Source organism: Daldinia vernicosa (assembly GCF_022497035.1).
Source record: "Daldinia vernicosa strain CBS 139.73 unplaced genomic scaffold F5Y00scaffold_42, whole genome shotgun sequence".
Lineage (NCBI taxonomy): Eukaryota > Fungi > Ascomycota > Sordariomycetes > Xylariales > Hypoxylaceae > Daldinia > Daldinia vernicosa.
This window is the reverse complement of record NW_025953958.1, coordinates 20,911-46,424: the sequence shown is the minus strand read 5'-3', so window position 1 is coordinate 46,424 and position 25,514 is coordinate 20,911. Positions and strand designations below refer to the sequence as shown.

General features: G+C 49.9%; 7 protein-coding genes across 7 annotated transcripts; 4 read left to right on the top strand and 3 right to left on the bottom strand.

Annotated features, from left to right (window-relative positions):
* Nucleotides 1-65: 65 nt before the first annotated feature.
* On the top strand, nt 66-1,252 carry F5Y00DRAFT_264371 (Deoxyhypusine synthase; the record flags this gene model as incomplete). The annotated part of the gene is made up of 3 exons (XM_048011645.1): nt 66-290; nt 344-1,123; nt 1,187-1,252. 3 exons carry the CDS (start codon nt 66-68, stop codon nt 1,250-1,252), a joined length of 1,071 nt encoding a protein of 356 aa, XP_047862489.1.
* Nucleotides 1,253-1,614: 362 nt separating this feature from the next.
* Nucleotides 1,615-2,534, top strand: F5Y00DRAFT_140356 (uncharacterized protein). Its single transcript, XM_048004359.1, has 2 exons — nt 1,615-1,857; nt 1,915-2,534. The coding sequence occupies exon 2, from the start codon at nt 1,950-1,952 to the stop codon at nt 2,382-2,384; it is 435 nt and encodes a 144-aa protein (XP_047862488.1). The 5' UTR covers nt 1,615-1,857; nt 1,915-1,949; the 3' UTR covers nt 2,385-2,534.
* On the top strand, nt 2,359-3,636 carry F5Y00DRAFT_243459 (uncharacterized protein). The gene has a single exon (XM_048008674.1). It carries the CDS (start codon nt 2,685-2,687, stop codon nt 3,387-3,389), a length of 705 nt encoding a protein of 234 aa, XP_047862487.1. The 5' UTR covers nt 2,359-2,684; the 3' UTR covers nt 3,390-3,636.
* Nucleotides 3,637-5,311: 1,675 nt separating this feature from the next.
* F5Y00DRAFT_243458 (uncharacterized protein) lies at nt 5,312-12,818 on the top strand. The gene is made up of 3 exons (XM_048008673.1): nt 5,312-5,756; nt 6,034-9,958; nt 10,009-12,818. Coding segments are annotated over exons 1-3 (6,087 nt in total). The 5' UTR covers nt 5,312-5,754; the 3' UTR covers nt 12,169-12,818.
* A 647-nt stretch (nt 12,819-13,465) lies between these two features.
* On the bottom strand, nt 13,466-14,990 carry F5Y00DRAFT_254513 (glycosyltransferase family 4 protein; the record flags this gene model as incomplete). Its single annotated transcript, XM_048010177.1, has 2 exons — nt 13,466-14,691; nt 14,813-14,990. The coding sequence occupies 2 exons, from the start codon at nt 14,988-14,990 to the stop codon at nt 13,466-13,468; spliced, it is 1,404 nt and encodes a 467-aa protein (XP_047862485.1).
* Nucleotides 14,991-15,838: 848 nt separating this feature from the next.
* Nucleotides 15,839-20,360, bottom strand: F5Y00DRAFT_140296 (SAICAR synthase-like protein). The gene is made up of 2 exons (XM_048004357.1): nt 18,007-20,360; nt 15,839-17,909 (listed from the first exon to the last, which is right to left on the bottom strand). The coding sequence occupies exons 1-2, from the start codon at nt 20,139-20,141 to the stop codon at nt 15,980-15,982; spliced, it is 4,065 nt and encodes a 1,354-aa protein (XP_047862484.1). The 5' UTR covers nt 20,142-20,360; the 3' UTR covers nt 15,839-15,979.
* Nucleotides 20,361-22,145: 1,785 nt separating this feature from the next.
* On the bottom strand, nt 22,146-24,851 carry F5Y00DRAFT_243453 (kinase-like protein). The gene is made up of 8 exons (XM_048008672.1): nt 24,829-24,851; nt 24,010-24,757; nt 23,480-23,954; nt 23,392-23,416; nt 23,076-23,290; nt 22,957-23,021; nt 22,681-22,899; nt 22,146-22,621 (listed from the first exon to the last, which is right to left on the bottom strand). Exons 2-8 carry the CDS (start codon nt 24,499-24,501, stop codon nt 22,238-22,240), a joined length of 1,875 nt encoding a protein of 624 aa, XP_047862483.1. The 5' UTR covers nt 24,502-24,757; nt 24,829-24,851; the 3' UTR covers nt 22,146-22,237.
* Nucleotides 24,852-25,514: the final 663 nt, after the last annotated feature.

Here is a 25,514-nt window from a genome sequence, read left to right as displayed (position 1 = left end):
TAGACCCTCTAAAAACCAAGAGCTTCCTGCTACACAAAGAATACGTGAAAGCGCTGCTGGATACTATGGCGGCGCAGGAGCCAAACCCGAATTTACCGCCTTTGGAGGCAACAAACGCTGTTCTTGTTCCGTCCGATGAACTGCCCGAAGGAGCTCAGAAGGTTGAGGAGATCGACTTTAATGCTTTCAAGGGACGACCAATCACTGTGGATGATGTGCTTGGAGGTATGAAGCATATGGGCTTTCAGGCATCTTCTATGGCCGAGGCAGTACGGATTATCAATGACATGGTTAGCAAAGGGAAAGTATTCATCTCCTGGCATTTAACTGACAAATCCTGAAGCGAGCATGGCGCGACCCGGAGACGGGCGACAAGACGACAATATTCCTTGGCTATACGTCCAATATGATTTCATCTGGACTGAGAGGCATATTCCGGTACTTGGTAGAGAACAAGCACGTCTCATGCATTGTTACATCTGCAGGTGGTATCGAAGAAGACTTCATCAAGTGCCTCGGCGATACATACATGTCTTCCTTTAGCGCCAAGGGGGCCGAGCTAAGAGCTAAAGGTCTCAACCGAATAGGCAATCTGATGGTTCCTAATGCGAACTATTGCGCATTCGAGGACTGGGTTGTGCCCATTCTAGACAAGATGCTCGAAGAGCAAGAAGCAAGCAAGGGAACTGAAGAGGAAATCAACTGGACGCCATCCAAGGTTATTCACCGGCTCGGAAAGGAGATCAACGACGAGAGATCAGTATATTACTGGGCATACAAGAATGATATCCCCGTGTTCTGTCCAGCTTTGACAGATGGTAGTCTAGGTGATATGCTATACTTCCACACGTTTAAAGCCTCGCCACTGCAGTTAAAGATCGATTTAGTGGAAGACATTCGACGCATCAACACCATCTCCGTACGGGCAAAGCGAGCCGGAATGATTATATTGGGCGGTGGAGTTATCAAGCATCATATCGCGAACGCCTGCTTGATGAGAAACGGAGCCGAGTCTGCCGTTTATATCAACACCGCCCAAGAGTTTGATGGTAGCGATGCGGGTGCGCGGCCAGATGAAGCAGTCTCCTGGGGAAAGATTAAAGTGGGAGCAGATCACGTAAAGGTAAGTAATTAAATTTCTTAGAAGTCTTGCTTCTGGATTCACCCGATCTAATATTTATCCTAGGTCTACCTCGAGGCTTCTGCGTGCTTCCCTTTCATTGTAGCCAGCACTTTTGCCAAGGACGGATAGGTAGAAGATGAGTCACAAGGAGTAAATGATATTGGCATACAGCTAAAAAAGCCCAAATATCCTCGACTACTGTACTTAAGTAACTAGCTGGGCAGTAAAGTTTACTGCTAAAACAGCCATTAGTAAGCGGCCTCCCGATTTGAGGGTGTCTGAGGGGGGTGTCCTAGCGAACAAAAAATTAGGTTGGTTAAAACATTCCCATTTCCACTCAATGAAATCGTTCCCACCTAGGATTACCAAAAGGTCGGAATTGAATGAAGTTTTAGTAGTCGAACCTCGACTCCCAACAGATAATGCAGACTCGGTATACACAAGCAATACCTATAGCCCAAGCTCTCTCATCATTTTAAAGGACGGCCCCCGGTGTACATGATTATTAAAAGATGTTCTGCTGTAATAATCAGTTCGACTTGAAGCTGAGAGCGGATGATAGACCACTTTGAGAATCTTGGTTGGATCTTTGGACGAGCCCCTTTTCACCATTAAGCCCGACAAGAACATGCTTTAGGCGGCTTCCTTTACTATTCTTATTTAACTCGCCCCCTATACTATTATCCTACACTAGAAGAAGGTCTTGGCCATTCTCTACACGCCGGAGGTTTATAGTAAGGGTCTCTAGAGAATCTTGTTCCCCTGGACGCGACTACTCATTTTCAGAAAAGCTATCATACGATATTATATATAATAGCATTTCGACATGCTCCCCCTTTTTGATACGGTCCTACAGATGAACGAGAGTGGATTAGATATAGTACCAGCCTTGTCAAGAAATGCGCCGAACTCTATAACTATCCTGCCTGGGTTGAATCGCCCCCTATCTCGTCCTGAGTCACCAAATAATCATATCCATATCTCGTACCAACCTATGGAATCAAATAGCGACTCTAACGCACCCCATGCAACATCACCAATGCCTGAGTTATCATCTACACAGTCTTCGAATTGTACACGTATTTGTCGGGCCCAATCTCGGGCTGCAAATACCCTCCTCCTCTTAAAACATGCAAAAACTGAGGAAGGAGCTCAGGCGTTGATGCCTTGTCAGGAAAGCGCAGCCAATATTAACTTAGCTGTGAATGGCGATTTAAAACCATCTCATTCCTCTTCTTCAGATAACAACGTCTCTCAGTAAGTTTTGCCTATTCTAAACTCCTCATTATCATACCCTCCCATCGTAACATCAGTCATTTATAGTAAGTGTTTACTGCTGTTGTTGATCAAATTCTTTAAACTTCATACTGTGATTAAGTTTGATGATTACTATCGCATTGTTTATCTACTATCGCATTGTTTAACTAAACTAAATAAAATCCACAGGACTCTCGCCTTGGTTCCCATTGCCAAGAAAACAAGCTCGCCTCGTCGGCGAGTAGGTCGACGGAGTAGACAAGAATGTGCCACAGGCTTGGAACTTGAAGCCTCGATAGTCACTATGAGTCCGCACAATGACCAAACAGACTTACCAAAGCCTCGAGCTAGAAACAGGAGCGATACCAGGCCATCAGTAGATAAGCTTTTGGACGAAGTCAACAATACAGTGGGAGGCGAACCAGCTGACGATGCTACGAAGGAGGAATGGGATCACTACTTAGGTACTTGCGTAAATGAACTGGATCGAAGAGCTGGGTCGAGCTCATGGCCACAACTTGAAAAGGCTGAACGGTTTGTCAAGAGAATGGGGCAAGCACCTTTTAGAATGGTGGGCTATAGTAGTGACGAGGACGACGTGCCCAAAGCTAGTGGTCCGACAGCGCCAGGCCAACAGAAAGCTCAGACTGGAAAAAACCATAATAATAAGGCCACGGCTACAAACGGCAAGCCTCGAGGAAGACGTCGTGAGATGACGTACCACAAAAAGAACGAGGTACGGGCAGCTTCCACAGAAAAGCAAGCAGCAAAGGATCCTCACGAGTTGGAAGGCGCGGAACAGTCAAGCAGCGGCAATGGAGTGAAGGCTTCTACACCCAACATTATTCCACCAGGCCCGGGCCCGACTACGGATCAGGATAGTCCGCAGCACAAGAAGAGATGCCGGAGAGCGGTGGAATCTCTAATGTCGGACTTGGGCAAGCACTGGCAACCTCATGCTGACGAACAAGGACGTAGGCCAGCCAGGGGAAGAGGTAACAAAAACTGATTGGCTACGTAAATATGTTCGTAAGACATATTTATGTTTCCAGGGGGAGCTCTAGGGCGCGGGATCGATCGTGATGTGGAAAGATGTGCTCTATGTACGCATAGAGAAGGTTATCTTCATGTTTATGCATGTCCGAGCAACTATTTCTGGAAAAAGTTCGGACATTAAGTACTTTGACATATTTCTACATATGTAGAGGCATGAAGTATTGCTGTTCTCGAAAGCGTTAGCGTAAGAACTATTTACGGGCTTATGTAGTCTTATTTTGTATTGCGACTACTCTAGGTACGTGCAAATACGTGTACAAGCATCAAATTATGTTTGTGCCCTAAGTTTCAAACTGTATGCCCGACTTTTAGGAGGGATGCCCGACTTTTAGGAGGGATATTGTGTTGGGCTGAGACCTCCTTCCTAATTAGGCAATTCGTCTGTGCACACTTGAACCCAGGCTTCTCATTGGCTGGAGGATAGGCACTAGTATGAGACTAAGGATTTAGTAGGTTAAGATTATGCAGCTAGTGTTTTAGTGCAAAAGATAAGATAGGGAGTGCACTAAGTCACATGATCTTAAAGCCTGGACTGCGTATAACATACTCTCTCTTATACACATTCAAATAACTTTACAATAATAGCAATTCAAGCATTACGATTGGTATCATTCAATAGCCGCAATTGATGCGAAAACAATGATACAAGTTGCATTTGAATCGGCCTTTTCGTTGCTGTGTTATAGTAGAGTCAAATAGCCTTTGTCTGGAGAGGGAAGCACGTGACACCCTTTACAAGCACTTCTTACATAAAGGCATTTAATTGACTAAGCTAAAGCTGCAAGCTTTCCAATTGGCTGAGAAAGGAAAAATACTTGGGTACTATACTGGATTGAGCTAAAGATGGCCAAGTAAGGTTAGCCCAGGTGAAGATAAGAGACAGCCTAGCCCAGATAAGGGATAGCTGAGCCTGAGCAATAGGGGGACCACACACATTACATAAGCACACCACATGACACGGCCAGGAGGCCAGGTTCGAATCCCACACATCCCCCTTTTTAAATTTTTTTAAAAAAGCAGTCAATAAAAAGAGAGGCCAAGAGAGCCTAGGATAGCCGGAGCATTGTGCCGCCGATGCCGGGCCGGGCGAGGGGGGGTGCGAGGCCCGCGTTAGCGGGCCGAGCGCCCCCCCTCACCCGGCCCGGCAGTGGCGGCACGTGACCCTGGAAGGGGGAGGGGAGGATGAATAAGCGGCTAAATTTCGGAGGGGACGGGGACGGGGACGGGGATGACGTAAGATAATGACATAAGCCTTGCCTTGAGCCTGGCTAAAAGTCGGGATCTTGCGGTCCCCCTCAAGGGGGGGCCCTCGGTTTTATCGTAAAAGTGCCCGTAGAGACTTTTAGCCAATTGCGCTACTGATACGATTTGAATTATAGAAGTTGTAGCACATTGTACTATACTGCACTGTATCAATCTCAATGTACATAGCCCTCCGTATGTATTGTACAAGGACAATTTAAAAAAATTTGTTTATTGAGTAGTGCGTCTTGACTGTTTGTATACGAGAGTTACACGCGGAGGATCTTTGTGCTACATATTTACATGTACCTACCCAGGTAGCACATTGTACATACCTAGGTACCTACCAGATAAACTTGATCATGCATGTCTGTGGTTGGTTAACTTGGCAGTCTCGAAATGCGCGGGTACACTAGTCATGATGGGAACAGGTGATTGGGCATTAAAGAAAGGCAGGTGCAAGGCTTGGGGCAAGTTGTAGATTGAAGATGGACCCCGATTGGGTCTTCATGGGGGGCCTAGCATCTTTAATGCCAAACGCTTAACAGGCGTTGCAAGCCTACCCTGCTACCTAACATTAGCAGATTAGCTAGCGGCTTCTGGGTTCCGGGCGTCCTGCATCCCTGCTCGGGGTTCGGTTTAGTCTAACCTGTCTTGGATTTCTCTGGTCATCGTCCCAGCAGGTGCCACGCGAAGTTTGTGTTTTCGAGGGTCTCCAATTTCAGCCTCTTCAACTCTTCTCGCCTTCAACGTTCCTATCGAATACAAGCGTTTTAACTCATCTATTATTCTGAGCATTCGACAGGCGCCTGTCGCCTACGCAGCATCTGAGTTTACAGGGCTCTAGCCAACCAATCAAATTCAAGTTAAGAGTACTAGGGAGGGGCCGTGGTTGTAGCGTCTTCCAATTTAGAGTGCCGTCTGTCCGCATCCTATCGTCGTCAAAACTCCAACAACGGTATTGAAATCGCGTGCTTGCTAAGCTTTCATGATTGTCCGAGCCCAGTTTCAGCCTATGACTCTATGAGAAGCCCATAGATTACTCAAAGGCGGGCCTGCTCTGCCTCGTGCCAGATATGTAAGTCAAATTTCTAATTTCTCTCGAATTTCTTTGGCGACCTGTTGGATATTCGATATCGACACAAATTCGGTTAAGCACTCGTTTCGCACCGAATACAATGATTTTACCACCTCTGTTTTACACGGCACGAAAATTACGGTAGAGGTGCCGCGAGATTACAACGTATGCAAAACGATCTGCAATTTCATCATAAACCTAATAGTGATTGAAGAGGTTACCCTAAACCTAAGGCGACCTCCGAATTTTCTGATGATTATCTAATTCCTTCGCGTAGGGCTTCCCGCTATAATGGATCGCGGTATGATGGCGATTCGCGTCGCTCTAGGTCTCGAGATCGCTCGCCAGATCGGAGATCGTTGTATAGTGACGGCGGACCGCGACGCTCTTCTGCCGAATCTCGAGTGAATACCTCTGCGTTTCAGACCAACCGGGATAACTTTCGCGATGCCCCTCTATCAAGAGACCCCCCTCGGGGCCCGAAAGCCTTACTCGATGCGCCTAGCGGGCCTCGTGGAGGAGGATACTCCGGGGATTTTCGCGGTAGAGGCCGCGGAAGGGGTAGAGGTTGGCGAGATGATAGCCGGGACCGCGGAAGGGATAGAGATATCGATTTCAGAGATCGGAGAGACAACTCTTACCGCGACGAACGCAGCCGGGAACGTGACCGTGGCGATTGGCGGGATCGTGATCGAGATAGCTTCAGAGGACGGCGACCATCACCCCGTGGACGATCGCCTCCTGGTAGGGATTTTCGGGATTCAAGAGATTTAAGAGATGCTCCACTAGGTGTCGATGCGGAGCGCGCTCGACGTGGATCGAGGGACGGTCCACTTTCGGCTGGATCGTCTTCATCCGATCCTCCTTTTGGGCCTTCGTCCTATCGCGGTGGTTATAGTAATCGGGGTCGTGGGAGAGGTCGTGGCGATTGGGACAGAGGTCGCGGACGGGGGTTTTACGATGATCGTGATAGGTACGGCCCGGCTTTTAGGTCGCGTTCCCAAGAGGGACGATACCGAGATCGAGACGACCGAGATCGCGATAATAGATATCTCGATCCCGACTTGCGCCCACGTGATCATCGAGATGATCGCGATGTGCGAGACCGCGAGGCTCGGCCTAAACTCGAGAGAGCGTCGCATGAGCCGCCCCCATTACCGCCGAAGGACGTTTCTCCCCCTCCAGTCGCTCCAGCCGCGCCATCCTTTGGATCGGTACCTAACAGAACTGCATCAACGAGTGAGGTCGGCCCGGTCACGGGCAAGGCGCCGCCGACAGGACCAAGGGCACTCAAAGAAGAGCGACCAACGGCGTCTGGCCCTGCGCCTAATGCGGATTCAAGATTACCACCTATCGGTCCGTCTAGATCGTCCTTCCTAGAAATAAGCCCTACCACTATTCCTTCCGGTCCGCGCGCCCAAACACGGCCGGGTCCTTCGAGCAAGCAATGGATTAACCCTAATATTAAGAATCGGGTCCCTGAGTCTCCAAAGCTAAGTAGGTCCCAAAGTTTAGCTCAACCGCGACCTGCCGGATCCCGTCCGGACGGAACGCATTCGGATCAACCAGTGGATAATGATCAACAACCGCCCAGTAGCGATGCAAAAGTAGACCCACAGCCGGCCTTGGTAGATAAACATATTCATGATTCCCATACCGCCGACCTAGGCGAGGCGGCTGTTAGACATGACCAGCTATCTCGGTCTGATAGGTTGTCTTTGGACCGAGAACGTCAGCCTCACGAGCGATCTGGTAGCAGAGGCAAGAATGAAGATGGCGAGATAGATGAGAGCGGCCGTTCTATGGAAGAGACGCCCACCGCGGAACCGAAGGCCATACCGGTGACAGACGCGGCAAAGCCAAAACCAGACCGAAAGCCTATCCTCAAAGTCTCCTTGAGACACGTTTCCTTACCTCGGAAGGAAGTGAAATTGCCCATCTTAGATCAGTCATCGGAATCAGACGATGAGGAGTTCGGCGATGTCATTGAATCGCAAATGGCCGAAGTAGAGGCAAAGTTAAAGCGGCTTGAGGGGATTGAGGAAGCTGTACCAATGGACGCTGTAATGCGACATGCGGTGGTGTCACTCGAAGCTATTACGAAAATTCTGAACGAGCCTGAAAGCTTAGGAGAGATGGTTGGTCGTGTTCCGGACGATATTTCTCCGCCTGGTAAAGGACCAGCGGAACCAGAACCCCAGGTTGAGAAAGCTCCGGCGGTTGAAGATACTAGGGATATTAGTGATACTAAGGAAGTTGTTAAGGAGAAGACCCCTCAGCCCGCAGCAGAAGAACCGACCTCGGCGACTGCAGCTCCGAGCGCAGAGCTTCCCCAGCCGTCTATCGAGCACGATATCGATGTACCTACGACTCAGGAGGCACCTTTCGACGAGCATAGACCGAAGAATGACGATGGGGATGTACCTATGGAAGATGTATCGGACGCCGCCCAGGCAGATTCTGAATTACAGGCCCCGCTCCGAACTCAACTATCAGTTCCTCATAAGCAATCTATTGAACCGCCGTTTGAGGAAGCTCAGATACAATCGCAAGAAATTAGTAAAAGGGACTCAAGCACGCCATCTCCAGGGGAGGATGAAGACGAAACGGATATCGAAGATGTCGATCTTCAGACGATCGAGATTGTCCGTGAGCATATGGCAACTCCTCCGATTGAGAGCCTACCCTATTTTGATGAGAAACCATGGGATAAGGACGCGGCTTTTCTGAAGTCGATGGATGCTCGGCAGTCAAGCCTCGATTCATTCATCTTGGAAAGGCTAAAAGACGAAGCACAACACCGGTTAGTAGAGGAGACGCGGATGAAGTCGATCTACGACGTAAACTACAACAATTACCTACGATTCACTCTGTCTAACGACCCTGTTGCTGTTAAGAGTCGCGAGAAGTTTACTTGCATCGCCGGAGTGGAGACCAATAGCCATAAGCCTGGTTTCCATGAGTCGAAGCCTGAAGGGACAAGGCGCAGCAGATATGCATCAGAACGTGATCTGGAACGAATTTTGGAAGAATCGCGACGCGTCGAGGATGAGAAAAGGGAACGGCAAATGCAGGCAGAACGAGAAAGATACAGGACTGAGAAGGAAGCAGTGTTACCTCGTCAGTATCAGGCACCTACAGAGTGGGAAAACGAGTTCTATCGAGATGTGACTGGGTTTATTCAACCCGAGAAAATCGTAGCAGCCTGGCAAGCTTTACCCCCTGTAGATAATTTCACCGAAGAGGAAACCGCGATATTCGAGAAGGCTTATCTGGAGTTTCCTAAGCAATGGGGCCGTGTCTCCGACCCGTTAGCGAACCGGGATTTTGGAACTAGTATCCAGTTCTATTACCTCAAGAAGGAGAAGAATGAACTCAACCTTAAGGAGAAGTTGAAGAAGCGTCCGAGGCAGCGTAAGAAGGGCGGACGCGGCAAACAACGGTCTAGTGCACTGGTCTCCGAACTTGGTAATGGAGATAATGAGAACGAGGAAAACCAGGAGACGGGCGAAAATGGTGAGCGGCGCCGACCTAGGCGTGCGGCTGCTCCTACTTTCAACTCGGAAGCTACACCGGCCACGGATGGCGAAGGAACACCGGCCGGTACTCCTGGACGTAGAGGGGCTGGTTCTAAGGGAGACGGAAGCTCCGAGAAGCCAGAACGCAAGCCTAGAGGGCGCCGGGCTGCTAAGGACAGAGAAACGAAACAACCCCGGGTCAACCAGACACTTGCTGCAGCTCCGCTTACGGTGACTAAAGGTAACCGCTCGCGATCCAACTCTCGGGTTCATGGCCCGGAGTGGACCTCTCAGCAGGTACCGAACGAAGCAGGCAGGGTTCCAACTCAGTACGAATTAGCTCCAAGCACTACAGCCGTTCCACCGGTTACTATTCCTGCGCCATTTGCACACGCGCAGCCGATGCCCAGTCCCGAAAGGGGTATTCCTCCTCCGCCTCCACCACCGGCCCCGATGTCGATGGATGCGATGGGTCCTCCGCCTTTGCGCCCCGAGCCGCCGCAACAACCCTCAGTTGCTATGCTTGATCTTGGCACACCTACGGTATCTGATCGTAGAACCGGCACGCAAGCATCTAGTTACTGGAGCGTACCTGAAGCGAACGATTTCCCCCAGTTGCTTCGTTCCTTCGGAAGCGATTGGGCAGCTATTGCCACGCACATGCGGACCAAGACTCCGGTCATGGTGAGCTCCCAATTAATATTTTGACTTGATATCGTTACTAACTCTAACAGGTAAAAAACTTTTATACCCGAAAGAAAGACACCAACGATTGGCAAGACATCGTTAAGGAGGCGGATGCTAAGAAGCAGCGAGGAGAGAAGAGGCCCGCGCCTCCAGCACCTAGCTCTGGTGTTAAGAAGCGCTACGAAACATCTAGCAATCGGCCACTCGCAGCTGCTGATGCGGTCATGGAAGATAGTCCTGGTGCAAAAGTCGAACATTCTCAACCCCCACAGCCAACGACAGGTCGTTTCAACGTTCCGATCGCAGCCCAGCCGCAGCCCACGCTCTTGCAAGCATCATTCGTGCCGCCTCAGCCTTCGATGGCTCAGAGCCACGGCGCTACCCCGCCTGGACCCCAGCCTCTGGCTCAGCCAGTGACGCAGACCATGTCTCCTCGGCCTATGAGGGCACCTTTTTCATTCGGCGAACGAGAACGGGAAATGCCGCCTCAGCAGACTCCTCGCGTTCCATTAATTCAGAAGACGGCCCAGCAAGGGCCTCCGGCGGCACCCGAGCCTCCCATGGGGAGACATCCTTTGCCTACGTCCCTTGTCGAGCCTCAGTCGGAACGGCCTAAGGTTGAACCGAAGATTCCAAAGGAACAGCCTCGTCACCAGGATCGCCAACATCTGCGTGTGAAGCAGGAACCGGACCTTATCCACCAATATGACCCGTATGCTGCTCAGGTCCACCAGAGTATTCGAATGGCATCGTCTCGTCCGGATAGTATATCCATGTCTCGTCCTCCGGACCCTCCTCGTGCCGTAGCGCCAGCACCGGCGCCGGCTCCACAAGCGCCTTTTGCCACCATTCTTCAACAGCATAGCCGAGCATTATCAGGCGAGGGTATCCCATCTCCACGTTCCCGTCCTATGTCAAACCTTTCACGGCCGACGTCTGGAGCTAGCAGTGGGACGGAGCCGTTCAGCGCTCCCCCAGCACAATCTACGCCGCCTGCCGTCGTCTCTGCGCCCTCCCGCCCACCAGAGCGCAAGACATCTAGCTTGATGGCACTCCTGAATGACGACCCGCCTCCGCCTCCCCCCAAAAGGGTAGTAGAAGTACCTGCGGCCGCGAAACCGTCCTCAACACCTCCACCTCAATCCAGTCTATCGCGCCCTCCTCCTCCGCCACCGCCACCATCTCAAGTTCGGCGAGAATCGGAGCAGAGTTACAGATACGGTCACAATCCACCACCAGCACCATCCGCAATGCCCCCTCTAAAACCATATGCGTCCGCGTCGCCTCAAGCGCAGTCTTTAAATGCGCCCCGACATATGCCGTTAGATGCAGCGGCGGAGCGAGAGTATTATGGTGGCCGGCCGCGATCTTTTCCTACTGGACACCAACCTCCAGCGGCAAATTCGCCACAGAACGCACATCACTATCCACCGAATCAGCCGCCTCAAATGCAATACCAACAGCCGCAACCATCGTACCAATATGGCGCACAAGTTCAGCCGCCTAATGTAGCATCTCCCCCACCTCAATACGGAGGCCATCCTGCTCCCAGAGGCCACGAGTCACAGTCCAGTCGGGATATGGGTCGGGATATGGGTTGGCCCGGAACACACCAGGGCCACCCGCTGCAACAGCAACATCAACAACAACCGCCACCGCAGCCGCAGCCGACTTGGGTGTCACACCCTTCCCAACCACCAAAGTCCACGCAACCTCCGCCAACCCAGTCAGCATGGGCTGCGCAACATGCCCCTACGCCAAAACCGCCTCCGCCCAGCAGTTCCGTTCCACCACAACCTTCTTGGGCTTCTGCTCCGCCGCCGCCGAGAGGCCACGATCCCATGGCTCTACGTGATGTTCGAGACGTCTATCCGCCGCACAGGATGCAACCTCCTCTGCAGCAATACGCACCTGCGTCACGTGCCCCTGAACCACCTCCCCCGCAAGCACCGGCGGCATATCCCCGCTATGCAAATACACCGGTACCCGGACGAGATCCTCGTGATTCCGGTCCCCCGAGGAGTTATACACCTGTGAACGCCTACGACAGTAGAGGTTACCCACCGCCTTCCGCTCAAGACATCCGTGAAGCGCAGTTGCGCGAGCAGCAGCAACAACAGTCAATGCTGCAGCAGTCATTGAGACCTCAGGATAGGCACAGCCTATACGATCGTCCACCACCTGCGCCCGATAGATATGGGAGGTAGGAGCACACATATCAACGAGAGCTGGCGCCGTTATTCGACCACGAAGATGTAGAAGGAGGAGAGACCAAGCCCGAACAGGGAGGAATCGGAGCCCCCCGTCTCACAGACGCTGAAGATTCGGACGAGAACCGTTGAAGGCTGTCAGCATCTTTTTCATTTCCTGCAGATGGCTCGTCTGTTTCCTATTAGGTGTTCGTTGCCAAGAAAAATTAAGACTAGACTAGAGCATGTTGGTTGTTTAGTGATTTTCCCCTCTTCGGTTCGCATTCGATTCTTCGTCTTATCATCAAGCAATCATCTGACGTAGGCGGGACTTTTTTTTTATGCAATGTGACGATCTGACGTCCACCGGAGGGAATGGATGGCACATATTTTGTCGGCGGAGGAGGGAACGAGGGAGGAATAGGAAGCTGGCTTATTCATCGGATCGGTAGGCTGATTGTGAGAGTTGTGTGTATAGCATAGGAAGCATCACGAAGGCAGACAGACCTTGTTTTTTTTTTTACCTTTCTGAGAAAATCGCTTGTTAGCTTGTTGTACATATACGAGTTCCCACGACGTGCGAGTGTCTATCGATGTGCTGTAGTCGCTGGAAAGGAAGTATATACGCTGAATTCTTTCTGATGAATTGACGCTTTGGCTTTTTTAAATGTGTGTCGTCTGTGATTTGTTAGTTAGTTGTAATTATCCTTAGGGATGGGTAAGTGATAACGTAGGTAGCTATAATAATAATAGGTGTGTCCTGATGTGTAAGTGTATAATCGGATATAAGTTTGTATATATATATATATATATAAGTAGATGGAAGGAAAAGTAGATGGAAAAGTAGATGGAAGGAAAAGAATGGCCATGCGTTGATCAGAATTGTATGTACCTAGGTTTATATAAGGAGATTGAAGACTCCAGGTAGGACGGCTATTTCATCATTTTAGACTTTCGATGCGAAGGGGGCTTAGACCATCGACAAAGTAATAATGAGTCACTTCTAACGTATAAACCGTGAGCATCGAAACAGACAGGTAGTTATTAGGTACTCTTCAAATAACTACCTAGGTTAGATGTTTTTCCCTCATAGAAATCAAGGAGAGAAATCAATGTCATAGCATGTTCACTCAAACAGTCCAAGATGGAAACTGAGAAACGATGAAAAACGAAGGACATTTATTTGGCAGTACAGGCCTCCAAGGCCCGTCCGTCAAGCCCTGGCATCTGGTCATCTAACTCTAACTCTATTCCACCCTCCTTCGTTCTTCCGCCTACCTTAGGCAACCAGTCTACCTATAGAATGTCCAGCGCGCTAGGATGACACCACAACAGCCCTCCCCACAACCGCTAGCACGACTCCCAATACACCCACGGCCCCCAGCCCAAACGCTGCTGCTGTCGATCCCCACGACCATTTCCTAGGCGCGCCGAGCATCTGCGCCACGATGTCGTCCAGTCGTTTTGCCATGTGTGCTTCGCCGAAATTACCTTTCACCCGGGCGATGCCCGCCTTTGATAAGGCAGCGAGTTCGTCCGCGGACAGGTGATTGAGTACTCTATCCATGACCTCGGTCCACGACGCCACGTCGGCAGGCGATCTGAGCCAGCCCGTCACGCCCTCAACGACCGTCTCGGTCGGCCCGCCCGTGTCAGCGGCTAGGACCGGGACGCCTGCGAGCATAGCCTCTAGGGGCACGATGCCGAAGTGTTCGTTGGCGGGGGTATACACGAGCAGACGAGCCGAGGCAAGGAGCGCTGCTTTGAGTAGATTCGGCACCGAGTGCAGGAACAAGACTTCCACGTCGTCGGGGATCTCGAGGGCGGTGACGTGCGTCTTGGCCGTCATGCAGCGCAAGCCGAGAGACTCGCACAGCTCGACAAGTTCCTTGTGGTACCCCACGTTCTCCGCAACACGCGGGTCGTAGCCTCCCGCCACAACCAACCGCACGCCGTCACGGGCCTGCGAGGACAAGCCAGCGAAAGCGCGTATAGCAAGCGCGATATCCTTCTTGCGCTCGAAGCGGTTTATACTAAGAAGGAATTTCTTGCCGTTCCACAGGGGCTTCTCGTGTTCTTGTGATTTTTCCTTCTCCTTCGTATCGACACACGGATACACGACCTGCAACTCCACCATCCCCCTCTCCACCAACGCCGGCCAAGTCCTTCCCACGACACCCTTCGTAAACTCAGAGTTGACAGCGACCGCATCAGCAAAGCTCATGCTCCACTGCTCCCACGCGTCGAAGGGCAGGCGGTACGCGCGCTTCCACCAGCGCTGCCGGCCCTGCGCCAGCAGGAGGTCGGGGAAGTGGCAGTAGAAGAGGACGCGGGCGCGCGGGTACAGGAGCTGCAGGAGGGGGACGCCGGCGCTGAGCTGGTCGACGAAGAAGGCGTCGGGGGCGAGGGAGCGCAGTTCGGAGGAGAGGAAGATCTGGAGGATGAGGTGGAGTTGTCGGAGGATGGAGCATAGGATGCTGAAGCGCGAGAGGATGGATGGTGGTATGATGGTGTTGCCGCGGACGCGGACGTCGAGGGTTCCTGTTTTTTGGGGGGTGGACTGTTAGATTTTGTTTTGTTTTATTTTACTATGCTCTGCTCTGCTCTGCTCTACCATGTTTCATGATTCTGCAAAGGGGACGAATAGGAGGAATTCATATACCATCTCTCGCCTCGTCAAAGCAATGTTTCGGATCGCAATGACTAGTAAATACAACAACCTTATGTCCTCGGTTCTGCAATCCAACCGCCGCATCAACAACCAATCTCTCCGCGCCGCCGATCCCCAGGTCGGGGTGGAGGAAGACGATAGTCTTAGCCGCCCTTGTCTTTTCCGTCATGTCGGATGTTTTGGCGACACCATCGGGGATTCGGGGTGAAGTTGAGGGAAAGTTTGCGGCTCTGGGGGATCTTGTCGATTGTCGATTTTTAGGGTCGGAGCTTGATATTCCTTCCTGCCGCCGACCCCTGGTAATGTACCTAATGTATAGTATGTTTGTATGCATGTACTTACCTCCTACCTTATCTGTCCTCAGCCCTATGTATTGTACCAGGTATGGTATGGTATGTATGTAATACCCCACTATTTACCCGCCTGCCGTCCCCGCAATGACAGCCACCTGCATTGATCAATATGTCATTTCATGTGATAGTGTAGAGAAGTACGGAATACATGCACATGAATCGATATAGCAGACATCTATCCAGAAATAGACACAAACACAAACACGAAGGACTATGTAAGTCATAAACTCATTATTTATTTTATCTACTACCATAAAGTACCATAAACCGTCCCATACCAAACCCTCTAAACACAAACCAGCAGCTACATAAAAATAAACAACATCGTGGGTAGCGTAAGCCGGCTTTATCTCATTCTGATATCAACTCCCCCGAGGACCCCATCAACCAACCAACTCAACTGACAGACAGCCTTGCTATTGCTATCATTCAAGACTAGTGAAAAATTAACCACCTTCAGACCTCTCTCTCCCTCTGGCTTTGTCTCCGTTGCTTTTCTCGAATCGCAAGACGCCTCAAACATGCGGGTATGTTAAAAGTCAAAAGTAAAAGAAAAGGAAAAAAGAAAAGTAAAAAAAAAAAATTAGATAAAATAAAAAACATCATGACTATACTTAGCCCGACCAAAAAAAAAAAAGAGAAAAGAAAAAGCGCCAGTTCGCGGACCGATGACCTAGCACACCGGTGCGCCATTCTAGGAAATCCATCCGAAAACTATAAACAGAGAAGCGAAGTATATCATCACTTAGTTGTTGATGTGGCGCTCCGGCGGATTGCATGTAGCATTGCTCGATAATCCGCATTCTCACTCGCTAACGGAGCCATCCTCATAGTCGTCCCTTTCAATTTCGTCTCCAATTTCGCTTTGCCTACGTGGCGTGGCTAATCCCAACTCGTTGCGTACGTCCTTCTGTATCTTTAAGAAGTAGTTCCTAAGGGTTGCAAGGCCGCGGAGAAATCCGCGGTCTGGCTCGTCTGGATGCTTGGGTGGGCATGGTTTGTCCTCGGCCAGGTCTCCTGCCGTGACGCTGTTGGCAAAGTCGGCCATCTTGAAGTCGATCTCCTTTTTGTTGATCCGACGTTTTCTAGTATCCCACACATCTTCGGCGTCTGTTGGGAAGTCGGTAGTGGACTCGTCAGCGCCCGTATCGTAGCCCTCGTCCGAGTTATCGGCATCATAAAACATTAGTAGGCTAGCTGCGTAGAACCGATAACCGCGCAGCCCACGGATGGTCATCTCAAGTTGATTTAGTTTCTGTAGGATTGTTGGGATATGTCTCAGGACGCTGCTATAATCTACACCGTCGTAGAGGAACATAGTCAGGGCGTTTTGAAACTCTGCGCCGGCCTTGAGACTACGTCCGTAGTATTTGTCTTTGAAGACGTAAGTCTGGGAATTGGCGTCCCAAGCCTGTAGTCCACAAACCCTAACGCCCAGCTCTCTGGATGTCGTGTTGGCGCATTTGCGCTGCTGCGACTCACGCTTCTTTGGGCTGGCGTCTACACCATACTGTCGAGTACCCATCTTCAAATCCATGATGCAGGGCCGTTTCATACCAGCAGTGAGATCCTCCAATAGTAAGAAATACTCTACCCTTGAGTCGCGCTGCGTCTGCGCTTCTTTGGGGTTGACAGGCCGCGTGATTCTCTTAAGCTCCGCATTTGGGCTCGGAAGAGCTGAAGGTGCCTCTGATGATAAAAGACTTGACTTCAATACAAAGCCATCTCCATTTCCATTCTCGACAGTGTCGGTTTCGTGCTTGTACCCATTTGTTTTTTGTACATGATCCCGCAATTCTGTATGAGGTTCGCTACCCCTCCTATATTCGACTTCATCTGGGTCTTCGAAATACTTAAGATGCCCACGCGGGTCTGCGACGTCCTCGGGCTTCCGCCTAAGTTTGCTTCCCGAATTGCGCCGCCTCCGCCTTTGAGCATACTTTTCTGACAAGGTTTCAGGCTCTGGCGCACTGGTTCCTGTAACATCTTTCACATGGTCCACGCCTTCAACTCCAGAACAAACCGAACCGGCACTAGCATCACTTTGAGTCTGTAGAAGGTGCGGAAGAGGCTTTGGCGTATTTGCTTCCTGAGAAATTCGGGCATGGCCATTAGTCTTATCCCGACCAGGCAAAGCGCCCTCGGCAGTCATCGGCCGCTCGACTGGCTGTACTGAACGACGAGGGATCGACCGCTGCTGTGACGCCGGTCTCCGGTGTTTATGTATTGCGATAGGTTGCTTCAAAAAGGCATCGTTAAAGACTTCATTTCGTAGTCTCTTATTAACAGTCGTAGCACCCCAGCTATTAGCATGCCGCTCCTCTAGAGACGGTCGGTTCGCTATTATCCCCATTTGGAGATTTTTATCACGCAAATATTGCTGGCCTACAGCGGCGGAGGCGCTCCTTGGGCGACCGTCGTTGATAGCTGCAGATACTGCGGGCCGGAGTAAACTTCGAGGCAGAATATGGCGGTTATCAACGAAAGTTACTGTTGGTATCGGTGTCTGTGAGGAGTGGAGAGATTGGCTAACAATCCTGCGATGATGACGCTGATCTTCTCTATCCGACGCGTCTAATCCCTGCAGGACCCCTAGGCTAGCTGTTCCCTTATGCCAATTTGGCTGCTCATCTTGCTCGCCCGCCTTCTTTTCTGACGCATGATTGTCATCTTTTTTGACCGTCGACTTTCGCCGTGGTTGTTTCTGAAAGGTGACATTAAGAACACCAATATACCTAAAGAAATGTTAGCTTCTCCCAGCAAGTTTGGGATCAGTCCCGCAGAAGCCGTATTAGATATAGGGTAAGGGCAGCAAAAGTGGCAGTAACACACCTGGGCAGGAAGGGTAGAAGATCACGATGATACCGCTCAATTTTTTCATAAAACTCGTTCTCTCGGTTGTTTAATTGCTTGCACACAGCCCTCTTGGAAAATCTCCAGATGGTTGTATGACCACCGACCTGATGCTTATAAGGTATAAGTTCAATTGCGTCAAGGGGCAATTTTGGTTCATTTTGTTGATCTTGCACCATATCCTCGATATACTGGGAGGGCGGCCGAGATGGTCTAGTAGATATATCACGAGATTTTTGGGGGGACTCGATCTCATCCTCGATAGCACATTCATCATCTATTCGCTGGAAGTCTTGATCATGCGAGGTTGGGTCATTATTACGGTTGATATTACCACCGTCCGGTCCATCAGACCTCGTCCCATCTTCAGCTTCAGGCTCATCTGCTTTTACCAACCAAGTGTGAAAATCCTCACCGTGGGTTTTGCGAGAGACAGGCTGCGTGATCTTGAATTCCTTATGAAGCGCATCCCTGTTTTCTGCAGTCTGGTTCAAGCCCTGATGCGGTAGAAACACAGCCGAAGATATCTTCTCTTCGGATGACTCGTCGCCCTCTTCGGCTACATCTCCAACTTCCGTCGTGTCACTTGATTCACGATGAATATCTCCGACACCCTCATCGGGTACGATAGCAGAGCCGTTGTGTCCAGTGTAGGTCCGTTGCTTTGCAGTAAGAGGCTCCCGGGAGGGTGCTCTAGCAGAGTCGGCAATGTGCTTCGGCGGCAATTGCAGGCCAAAGTAATCGAGTTCAGTGGTCTCGCAGGGAACAGACTTGATGTCCGAGGAACCCCAAGGAAAAGATTGCCCACTCGACACATGAGAAGGAGGCTGGTCGCCTTCAATAGGTTGGGGTGAGGGTGCGGGTGACTGAAAAACATTATTGTCATCGGAGGATATGTGGTTATTCGCATCTGCGGCCAAGCCCTTGGCAAGTAATGACTTGTCTCGCTGATGTCCTACTGATTTGGACTCCCTCCGCCTGCCTTGCTCTTCCGGAAGGCCCTCCTTGAAGAAGCGTAGACTATGACTTGCTTTCCGGCTCCGCGTCGGCTCAACACCGGCTAGGACCTCCGTAATAGATTTTTCAACCTGTCCATCTTGGTGGCCGATTATATCGTTTGTGCCAATGGACCAAGCTTTCTCTGGGCCCATGGGGAGCGTACGGTCGACTCTCCAAGCCCTGTATTGGGCCCGCGGGTCAGAAATGGATTCCGGCTTATCGCCAGTAGAAGGTGCGATATCGGTAGCACCGACTGCATGGGAAAACGCAGTGTCCCCAACGTTATCGGAAAACGTTTTAGGGCGGTTCAACAATCTTAGGTAAATTTCCTTGTCTGTACGTTCCAATGAGCGCCCTCTACCAATGCCCAAATCAAAATCCCTGTTCCCTATAAGCGTCGTAGTCGAGCTTATGGTTCCGGGCATGGCGATAGATGACGGTGTTGCAGCTTTTCCTTCTAGAGGGGTAATCGAGGATAGTGACGGTGCGGATATCGCCCTGGAGGCCTCAGCAAGCCCCGTTTGGTTAATTGGTGTCAGAGAGCCATGCTCGCTCTGCTCATGGCAGTCATCTTGTGGTACGACTATGGATTGCCCGGTAGGTGCATCAGATACGTTTCTCGGCTGGGTAAGTCGGTTCGGTGCATTGAAATGTACAGGCTTCTGCTCGGGACGTCGCTGGTCTGTCTGAGTCTGGGAGGCGAGCGAAGGGAGGATTCCACGAGCAGAAGCCAGAGCTTGGGAGAGTAGGGACGGGCCATTGGACCTTTGGGGGACCGAGGGCGGCCGTGATTTATTATTGTTGTGGTCGACATAGTTAGCAGCGAGGGATAAGGGAAAGGTGGATGCGGATGGCACATGAGAACCGGGGGGTGCTGGTCCGGATGCTGGTGCTGATACGGCAGGCAAGACATTTGCAGATGGCCGTGCATGGTCAGATACGGAGGGCGAACCAGTCACAGCGACAGAAGAGGAGGATGGGCTGACAGTCGCTGTCCCAGTGGTAGCAGCAGCATTAGCAGCATTAGCAGCATTGGAACTCCCAGAGGCCACACCTTGGGGGCTCACCGGTGCGGCAGTTGCGGCATTTTCGGGCTTATGATGCGGACTGGACATGAGGTAAACATCTGGCGAATACCATGGCAGTGTGGGAGGAATGATTCGCAGGAGATCGAGCGGCAGAGCGGGTGGTATTCGGGATCGAAGTGCAGTGTTAAAAGTTGAATTATGATGAAAAGGTACAAGCCTACAGTAGATACAAAGCCTAGAAAGCTACAAGTTTAATTCTGGTGGCGGTTTCGGCCAAAGTGGAGACCAGTCTACCAGCCCGTACCTCCCCAAAAATGCCCAAAGCCGGGTAACCTTAGGGAGGGGTCCCCCGGATTCCAAGACCTAAATTAATGTATGTAGTGCTCCGATACTTGGGCAATACCTACCCGTTTGTAGTATATCACGTACCTAATCCCAGGTTCTAGCACTATATGTACCTAGCGTAAGCCTTTCGGTATCTCCCAGATTTAAGTATTTGCTAGGTACCTCCTAATAAAATCAACCATTAAAACCAATACTACGACTCCTTTCATATGTCAATGACGATCCGAACGCTAGAACACCCACGTGCTACCGAACCAGTGACCTTCGAAATATACCAAAGCAAACCAAACATAGCCAGCTAAATTCATACCAAAGCATTCCAGCCCCAAAGAGCCCCCAAGAGTCTCCAGTCTCCAAGAAGTCTGCAAGAGCCGTGAATCGATTTTCCTAGATTATATCGAGCCCATCCTCCGCTTGATACGACCTCACTACATGAGGAATCGTTCTTTTTACTACCAGAGCCATCACGCCTCACGTCTATTGGACCAGCATAATAACCACTCGTAGCACTAATGCTTGGTAGATCGAGATGTCCGATTAATGCCTAGTCTCCGGGTGTTATCGACTGACCGCTTGACACCCAAGAAGCAAGACCTTCATCGCGATTCGGACGATGGTGCAATCTACAAAACTTCGATCCCGGGTTTTCGGGGTTCCTGACCGCTTCAATGGAAGCCGAAGTCAGGCAATCCTATAGAGCTTGGACTTCCGCTCTGACGTGTTGTTGTTGTTGTTATTATTATTGTCGGTCGTTAACTTCGGTTATTCTCTAATTCAACACACACGTTGTTGCTCTCTCACTTATTACAGGCTATAACGATCTTCTCTATGAGGGATATGAGGGATAATACTTCACGATAGCCCGTGTGCTACTCGCGCTAGGTTGGCACTCCTGAGTCATGATACCTACGTTTGATTTTACCATGGGCTGCCACGTCGTTCGTCCGACATGCATCGTCTTAGGTTTGCAGCGCTGGTATAGAGCAGATTACCTTCGAGGAAGCCTCAGACTGTTGCTTCCAAGGCGCATGAAGTCAGCATGACTATCTGCATATCTACGTTGTTTGTGCATCACATCAGTCGGAGTAAGGCAAGGTGGCTTGCTTTTTCTTAGGTACACTACGCACATGGCTTGCTTTCACTTATTACGGCAAGGCATCCGAGAAGGGCTCTAAACTTCAACGGGGCAATACGTTAAACAAATGCGTCGATCATAGACAGAACTATAACGAGTACGGAACCGAACCACATTCCATGTCGTTGAGCTTACAGGCAAAAAGCCTGGGTCTCGGCCGACTTGCTATTCGTCGACTTGCAAGCCTCAAGATCCTTTCTCGGCCAATCATTCAACAACGTGCCCTTTTGACAATTATTCACTCGAAGAAAAACATCCAGCCTTTGACTCCTTACACAGAAGACTAATTCAGGAACAGCCGGCCCCAGAATCTAACCATTTCCCCCATCGTTTCGCGGCATTCATAACATAATTCTTGAGTCGTATATTCTTCTCTGCTACCACACGTGGTTGTGCGACGAGAATAGTTGGGTCATGTAACAGAACAGCGGCACCTCGGTTTCTAATCCAATATGATGAGACCGTGGAGTTTCGCAAGGTCCAGTCATAAGAGTCTATACCTTACATACATGTAGATTGACGTAGCTACATCGCAGAGCCTCATGATGCTCGTTTTGATTACAGTTCACGTATAGACAGATTCATTATTTGTTAATAACAGTATTCTATCAAAATAATATTCATAAATACAATGTATAATAAAGGTCTTACCCAAGTTACTCAGCTTTGACTATTCATCCACCCACGGTCTCTTCTCCATCTATCAATCAACTACCATCGGCTCACCCTCCGCATCGCCTGGGGAATATGCAGTGGTACTAGCCGAGGCATCGTCATCATCAGCCGAACCTTCAGGCTGGAAGAATATTCTCAATACCCAAGCCTCAATCACGTCGTCATACTCGCCTGGAAACATCTTTTTTGTGTTTCTCGTCGCCTGCTCCGACAATTCTATCAGGGTCGGACGATCACGGGGGTCATGTCTCATGCATGCCGCAATCGTTTCTCGAAGTTCCCTATCAACATTTCCGTAGTCAAAGTCATCGAGTATTGCCGGACAATAATGGATCGGCTCGGACGGGTCTTCTGGTTCGTGCCTTTGGGGCGCATCTGGTACGTGGCACCCCGTGATGAGCATCCACATACTCTGTATGAATATTAGTCTAGATTCCCTCCAATCCTTGCTGTTTTACTCGGGAGTGTTACCCATGCAATTCCCCATATGTTCATCGCCGACCAGTAGTTACCAGCAACCGGTTGCTCGGAAAGCTCCCAGCCATCGGGAAACACAGGTGCGATATGTTCCCATTCAATACCGAATTGTTCAGGGGCAAAGTATCCTTGTTTGGCCATTCGACGCCTCTCGAGGTAATATGCATTTCCCTTGTTTTGCTTTATAAAGCGGGCACACCCAAAGTCGGCAAGCTATCGATCGCTCTTGTTAGCACAAGAAAGCCTGCTTGTCTGACATGAATAACATACCTTCAACCTAGGGATTAAATCATGCTCGCCGTCTCTGGCACCGAAGTCAGGAGGGGCGATGAATACTTGGAGGACGTTAATAACCGGAACCTACTGCTGAGAAAGCTTTCGTTACTCACTATTGCTGGGATCAATATCGAAATGGACCAGATTCTTGCGAGCCCACCTGCGTTTCGCGACAGGGATTTCTTCGAAAAGATCATTGCCCAAGGTTTTCCCAACGACAACATCTTCGCCAGCTTCTTGTCTCCTTCTTAGATCATCAATCTCGGCTTCATCTGCATGATCTTGGGGTCTCCCGCGACGCCTGGGGTGGAATTTCCGTGGGGGATAACTATAATAGTGCGTCAGCTTTATGCTATACCTACTATACATAAAAAGGCCCGGCGAATTTGATGGCTTTATGGCGTATGTAAATATTTGGGGAGTCCTTACCACATAGCGATACAAGCTTTAACCACTAATAATTCAATTAGCTAACGATTTAGAGAAGGGGGAGGACGAAGATGAGTTCTTCACGTACAACAGTGCCAGAATGACCAGAGGACACGGTTAGGAATATTCCCGTCCATTCCGTGTATTTTAGAAATAGCGTGGGCAAGGTCACCAAGTTGCATAAACTCAAGAAGGAGGAAGTCCTTATATTCTAGGTCCCACGACCTGATAAGTTGAGGATCGACCTCTTCCCCCCGGCTTATCAATGTAGATACTGTCTTAAAGGTCTTTGCCCATGTAGAGAGTTCGGCGCGCCTTGCGGCCAATCTCTCTTCGTGTAGTCTGATTTTCTCTAGCATCTGCTCGGGCTCGTTTTCCATTCGCCACCTCCGAGTGGGTACCCCCTGAGCTGGTTCGTCACTGCGGCTCTCGTCGCCGCTGGATTCCCCTTCATCACTTGAATCATATCGGGGTACCTCCGGAAATACAAATTTTGTTTTGGGGGGCATTCCTACCTCTACGGGGTCGATGGCCTGGATAACGTGGGCCGCTCGTGACATTTGCTACGACGTAGTTAGATAAAGCTTGTAATAGTGAGTAGCAGTGGGTATATGTTACCCTCGTCATTTCCTCTTCATCGCGGATATCCAAACTAACCCATCCCTTGAGACCTATCTTCAATACGATGTCTCGGTCTTCACGTCCAACTTCTGAACCCCGCCACTTGAATTGAATAGTTAGTCCCAAACCACCGTAGCCTAGTGGTCTTATATAATCGAATCTTCCCTGGTGAATAAAATAGTTTCTGGCCTCCTCGAGTCTGTTCAGTGCCCGCTCGTTAAGTGTTCTAACTCCCTCTCTTATGTAAGGATTGTAATAAAATGACGGAAATTCTTCTCCTCCTCCTCGGATCTGAGGTGAACCTGCTCTTGGAAACGGGTGTGCCAACCACTGAGCCCTGTTCTGGGCAAATTGCCTAGAGGAGGGTTCCCTGTGGCCGAATTGTCGGTATCGAGAGAACCTCCAATTCTGCGCTCGATACTTTTCCTCGAATATGCTGGGATCGTAGCTGACTTCATCGGGACCTGCCAAACCTCCGTGTTCTGCCATTTTAATTGTAGCTTATAATGTAAAAGCTCTGACTAGTCCGTCAAAAGCCAAATCAAGAGTAACTAGGTTCTAATACTTATTGTTATGGCACTAAATAGATCCAGATAATATGCGAACAAAGAAGAAGTTGCTTACGAGTGACATATCCAGCGGTTACTGCCATACTGCTTGCGGGAGAACGCTTTGATCAGGGACGTGCAAGACAAAGCGTTGATAGAATTACATACATAGCAGTCCCGGTTGTGGCATCTAGGATCTTTCATACTAGGTTAGTATTAAGATATCTTAGGTAGTTATTCATATATATACCTAGGTGAGTAGTTATACCTAATTAAACTTGTCTGGTTGAATTCTCTATCTGTCGAGGGCATCTTTAATACTAAACCTCATGTTAGGATTTTTCATCAAGAATCGTCGGTACCACTAGTAGACTCCTATTGGACCATTGACGATTCCTATATGCGAATCTTGAAAGCTTAGCGCTGTTGTTGAGCCTCACGAGCTAGGGTCACATCACGCTGTAAATGCGGCTGATTCCCATACTCAGCTGAGACATACAGTTCTGATACGGTCCTGGGTCCTTGGTATCTGTCGTAGCGCGCATTGAATAATGCCCCCCATGTGCGAAACGGGGAGAACATAGGCGTGTTTGCTACGTGCTTGTTAGTCCCCTGATAATTTAAATATGACGTTGCAAACGTCAGATGGATATCTAGATGTAGGTAGATCTGATCAGCGTGATGCTATCTTTAGCGCATTCGAGCATTGATTCAAGGCTCAAGTATTGATAACAACCCTTTAAAACTTGGAATTAACGCTAGTAAAATCACGGGGGTTACATGTAGGTATTGTACCTAATCTGGGTATCTGGGTACTTAAGGCATGCATGTGCAGATGCGATAAACTCCATTGGACCTATCTTTTAACTTTTCGATGAGAAACGGAAGCGGAGCGGTGGAAACGGAAAGAACGCACTGGTGTCCCCGCTTACTAAAGGCACCCAACTGGTCTGT

Excerpts from the sequence above, each read along its gene's own strand:
- F5Y00DRAFT_140356 (XM_048004359.1), top strand. The coding sequence starts at position 1,950 with ATGCTCCCCCTTTTTGATACGGTCCTACAGATGAACGAGAGTGGATTA.
- F5Y00DRAFT_243459 (XM_048008674.1), top strand. The coding sequence starts at position 2,685 with ATGAGTCCGCACAATGACCAAACAGACTTACCAAAGCCTCGAGCTAGA.
- F5Y00DRAFT_243458 (XM_048008673.1), top strand. Across the intron at positions 9,959-10,008 it reads GGACCAAGACTCCGGTCATG|GTAAAAAACTTTTATACCCG; the intron begins GTGAGCTCCCAA and ends TAACTCTAACAG.
- F5Y00DRAFT_140296 (XM_048004357.1), bottom strand. The coding sequence starts at position 20,141 with ATGTCCAGTCCGCATCATAAGCCCGAAAATGCCGCAACTGCCGCACCG. Across the intron at positions 17,910-18,006 it reads CTTCTACCCTTCCTGCCCAG|GTATATTGGTGTTCTTAATG; the intron begins GTGTGTTACTGC and ends ACATTTCTTTAG.
- F5Y00DRAFT_243453 (XM_048008672.1), bottom strand. The coding sequence starts at position 24,501 with ATGGCAGAACACGGAGGTTTGGCAGGTCCCGATGAAGTCAGCTACGAT. Across the intron at positions 23,417-23,479 it reads CTGGTCATTCTGGCACTGTT|TGGTTAAAGCTTGTATCGCT; the intron begins GTACGTGAAGAA and ends TTGAATTATTAG. Across the intron at positions 22,900-22,956 it reads ATTTAATCCCTAGGTTGAAG|CTTGCCGACTTTGGGTGTGC; the intron begins GTATGTTATTCA and ends AGCGATCGATAG.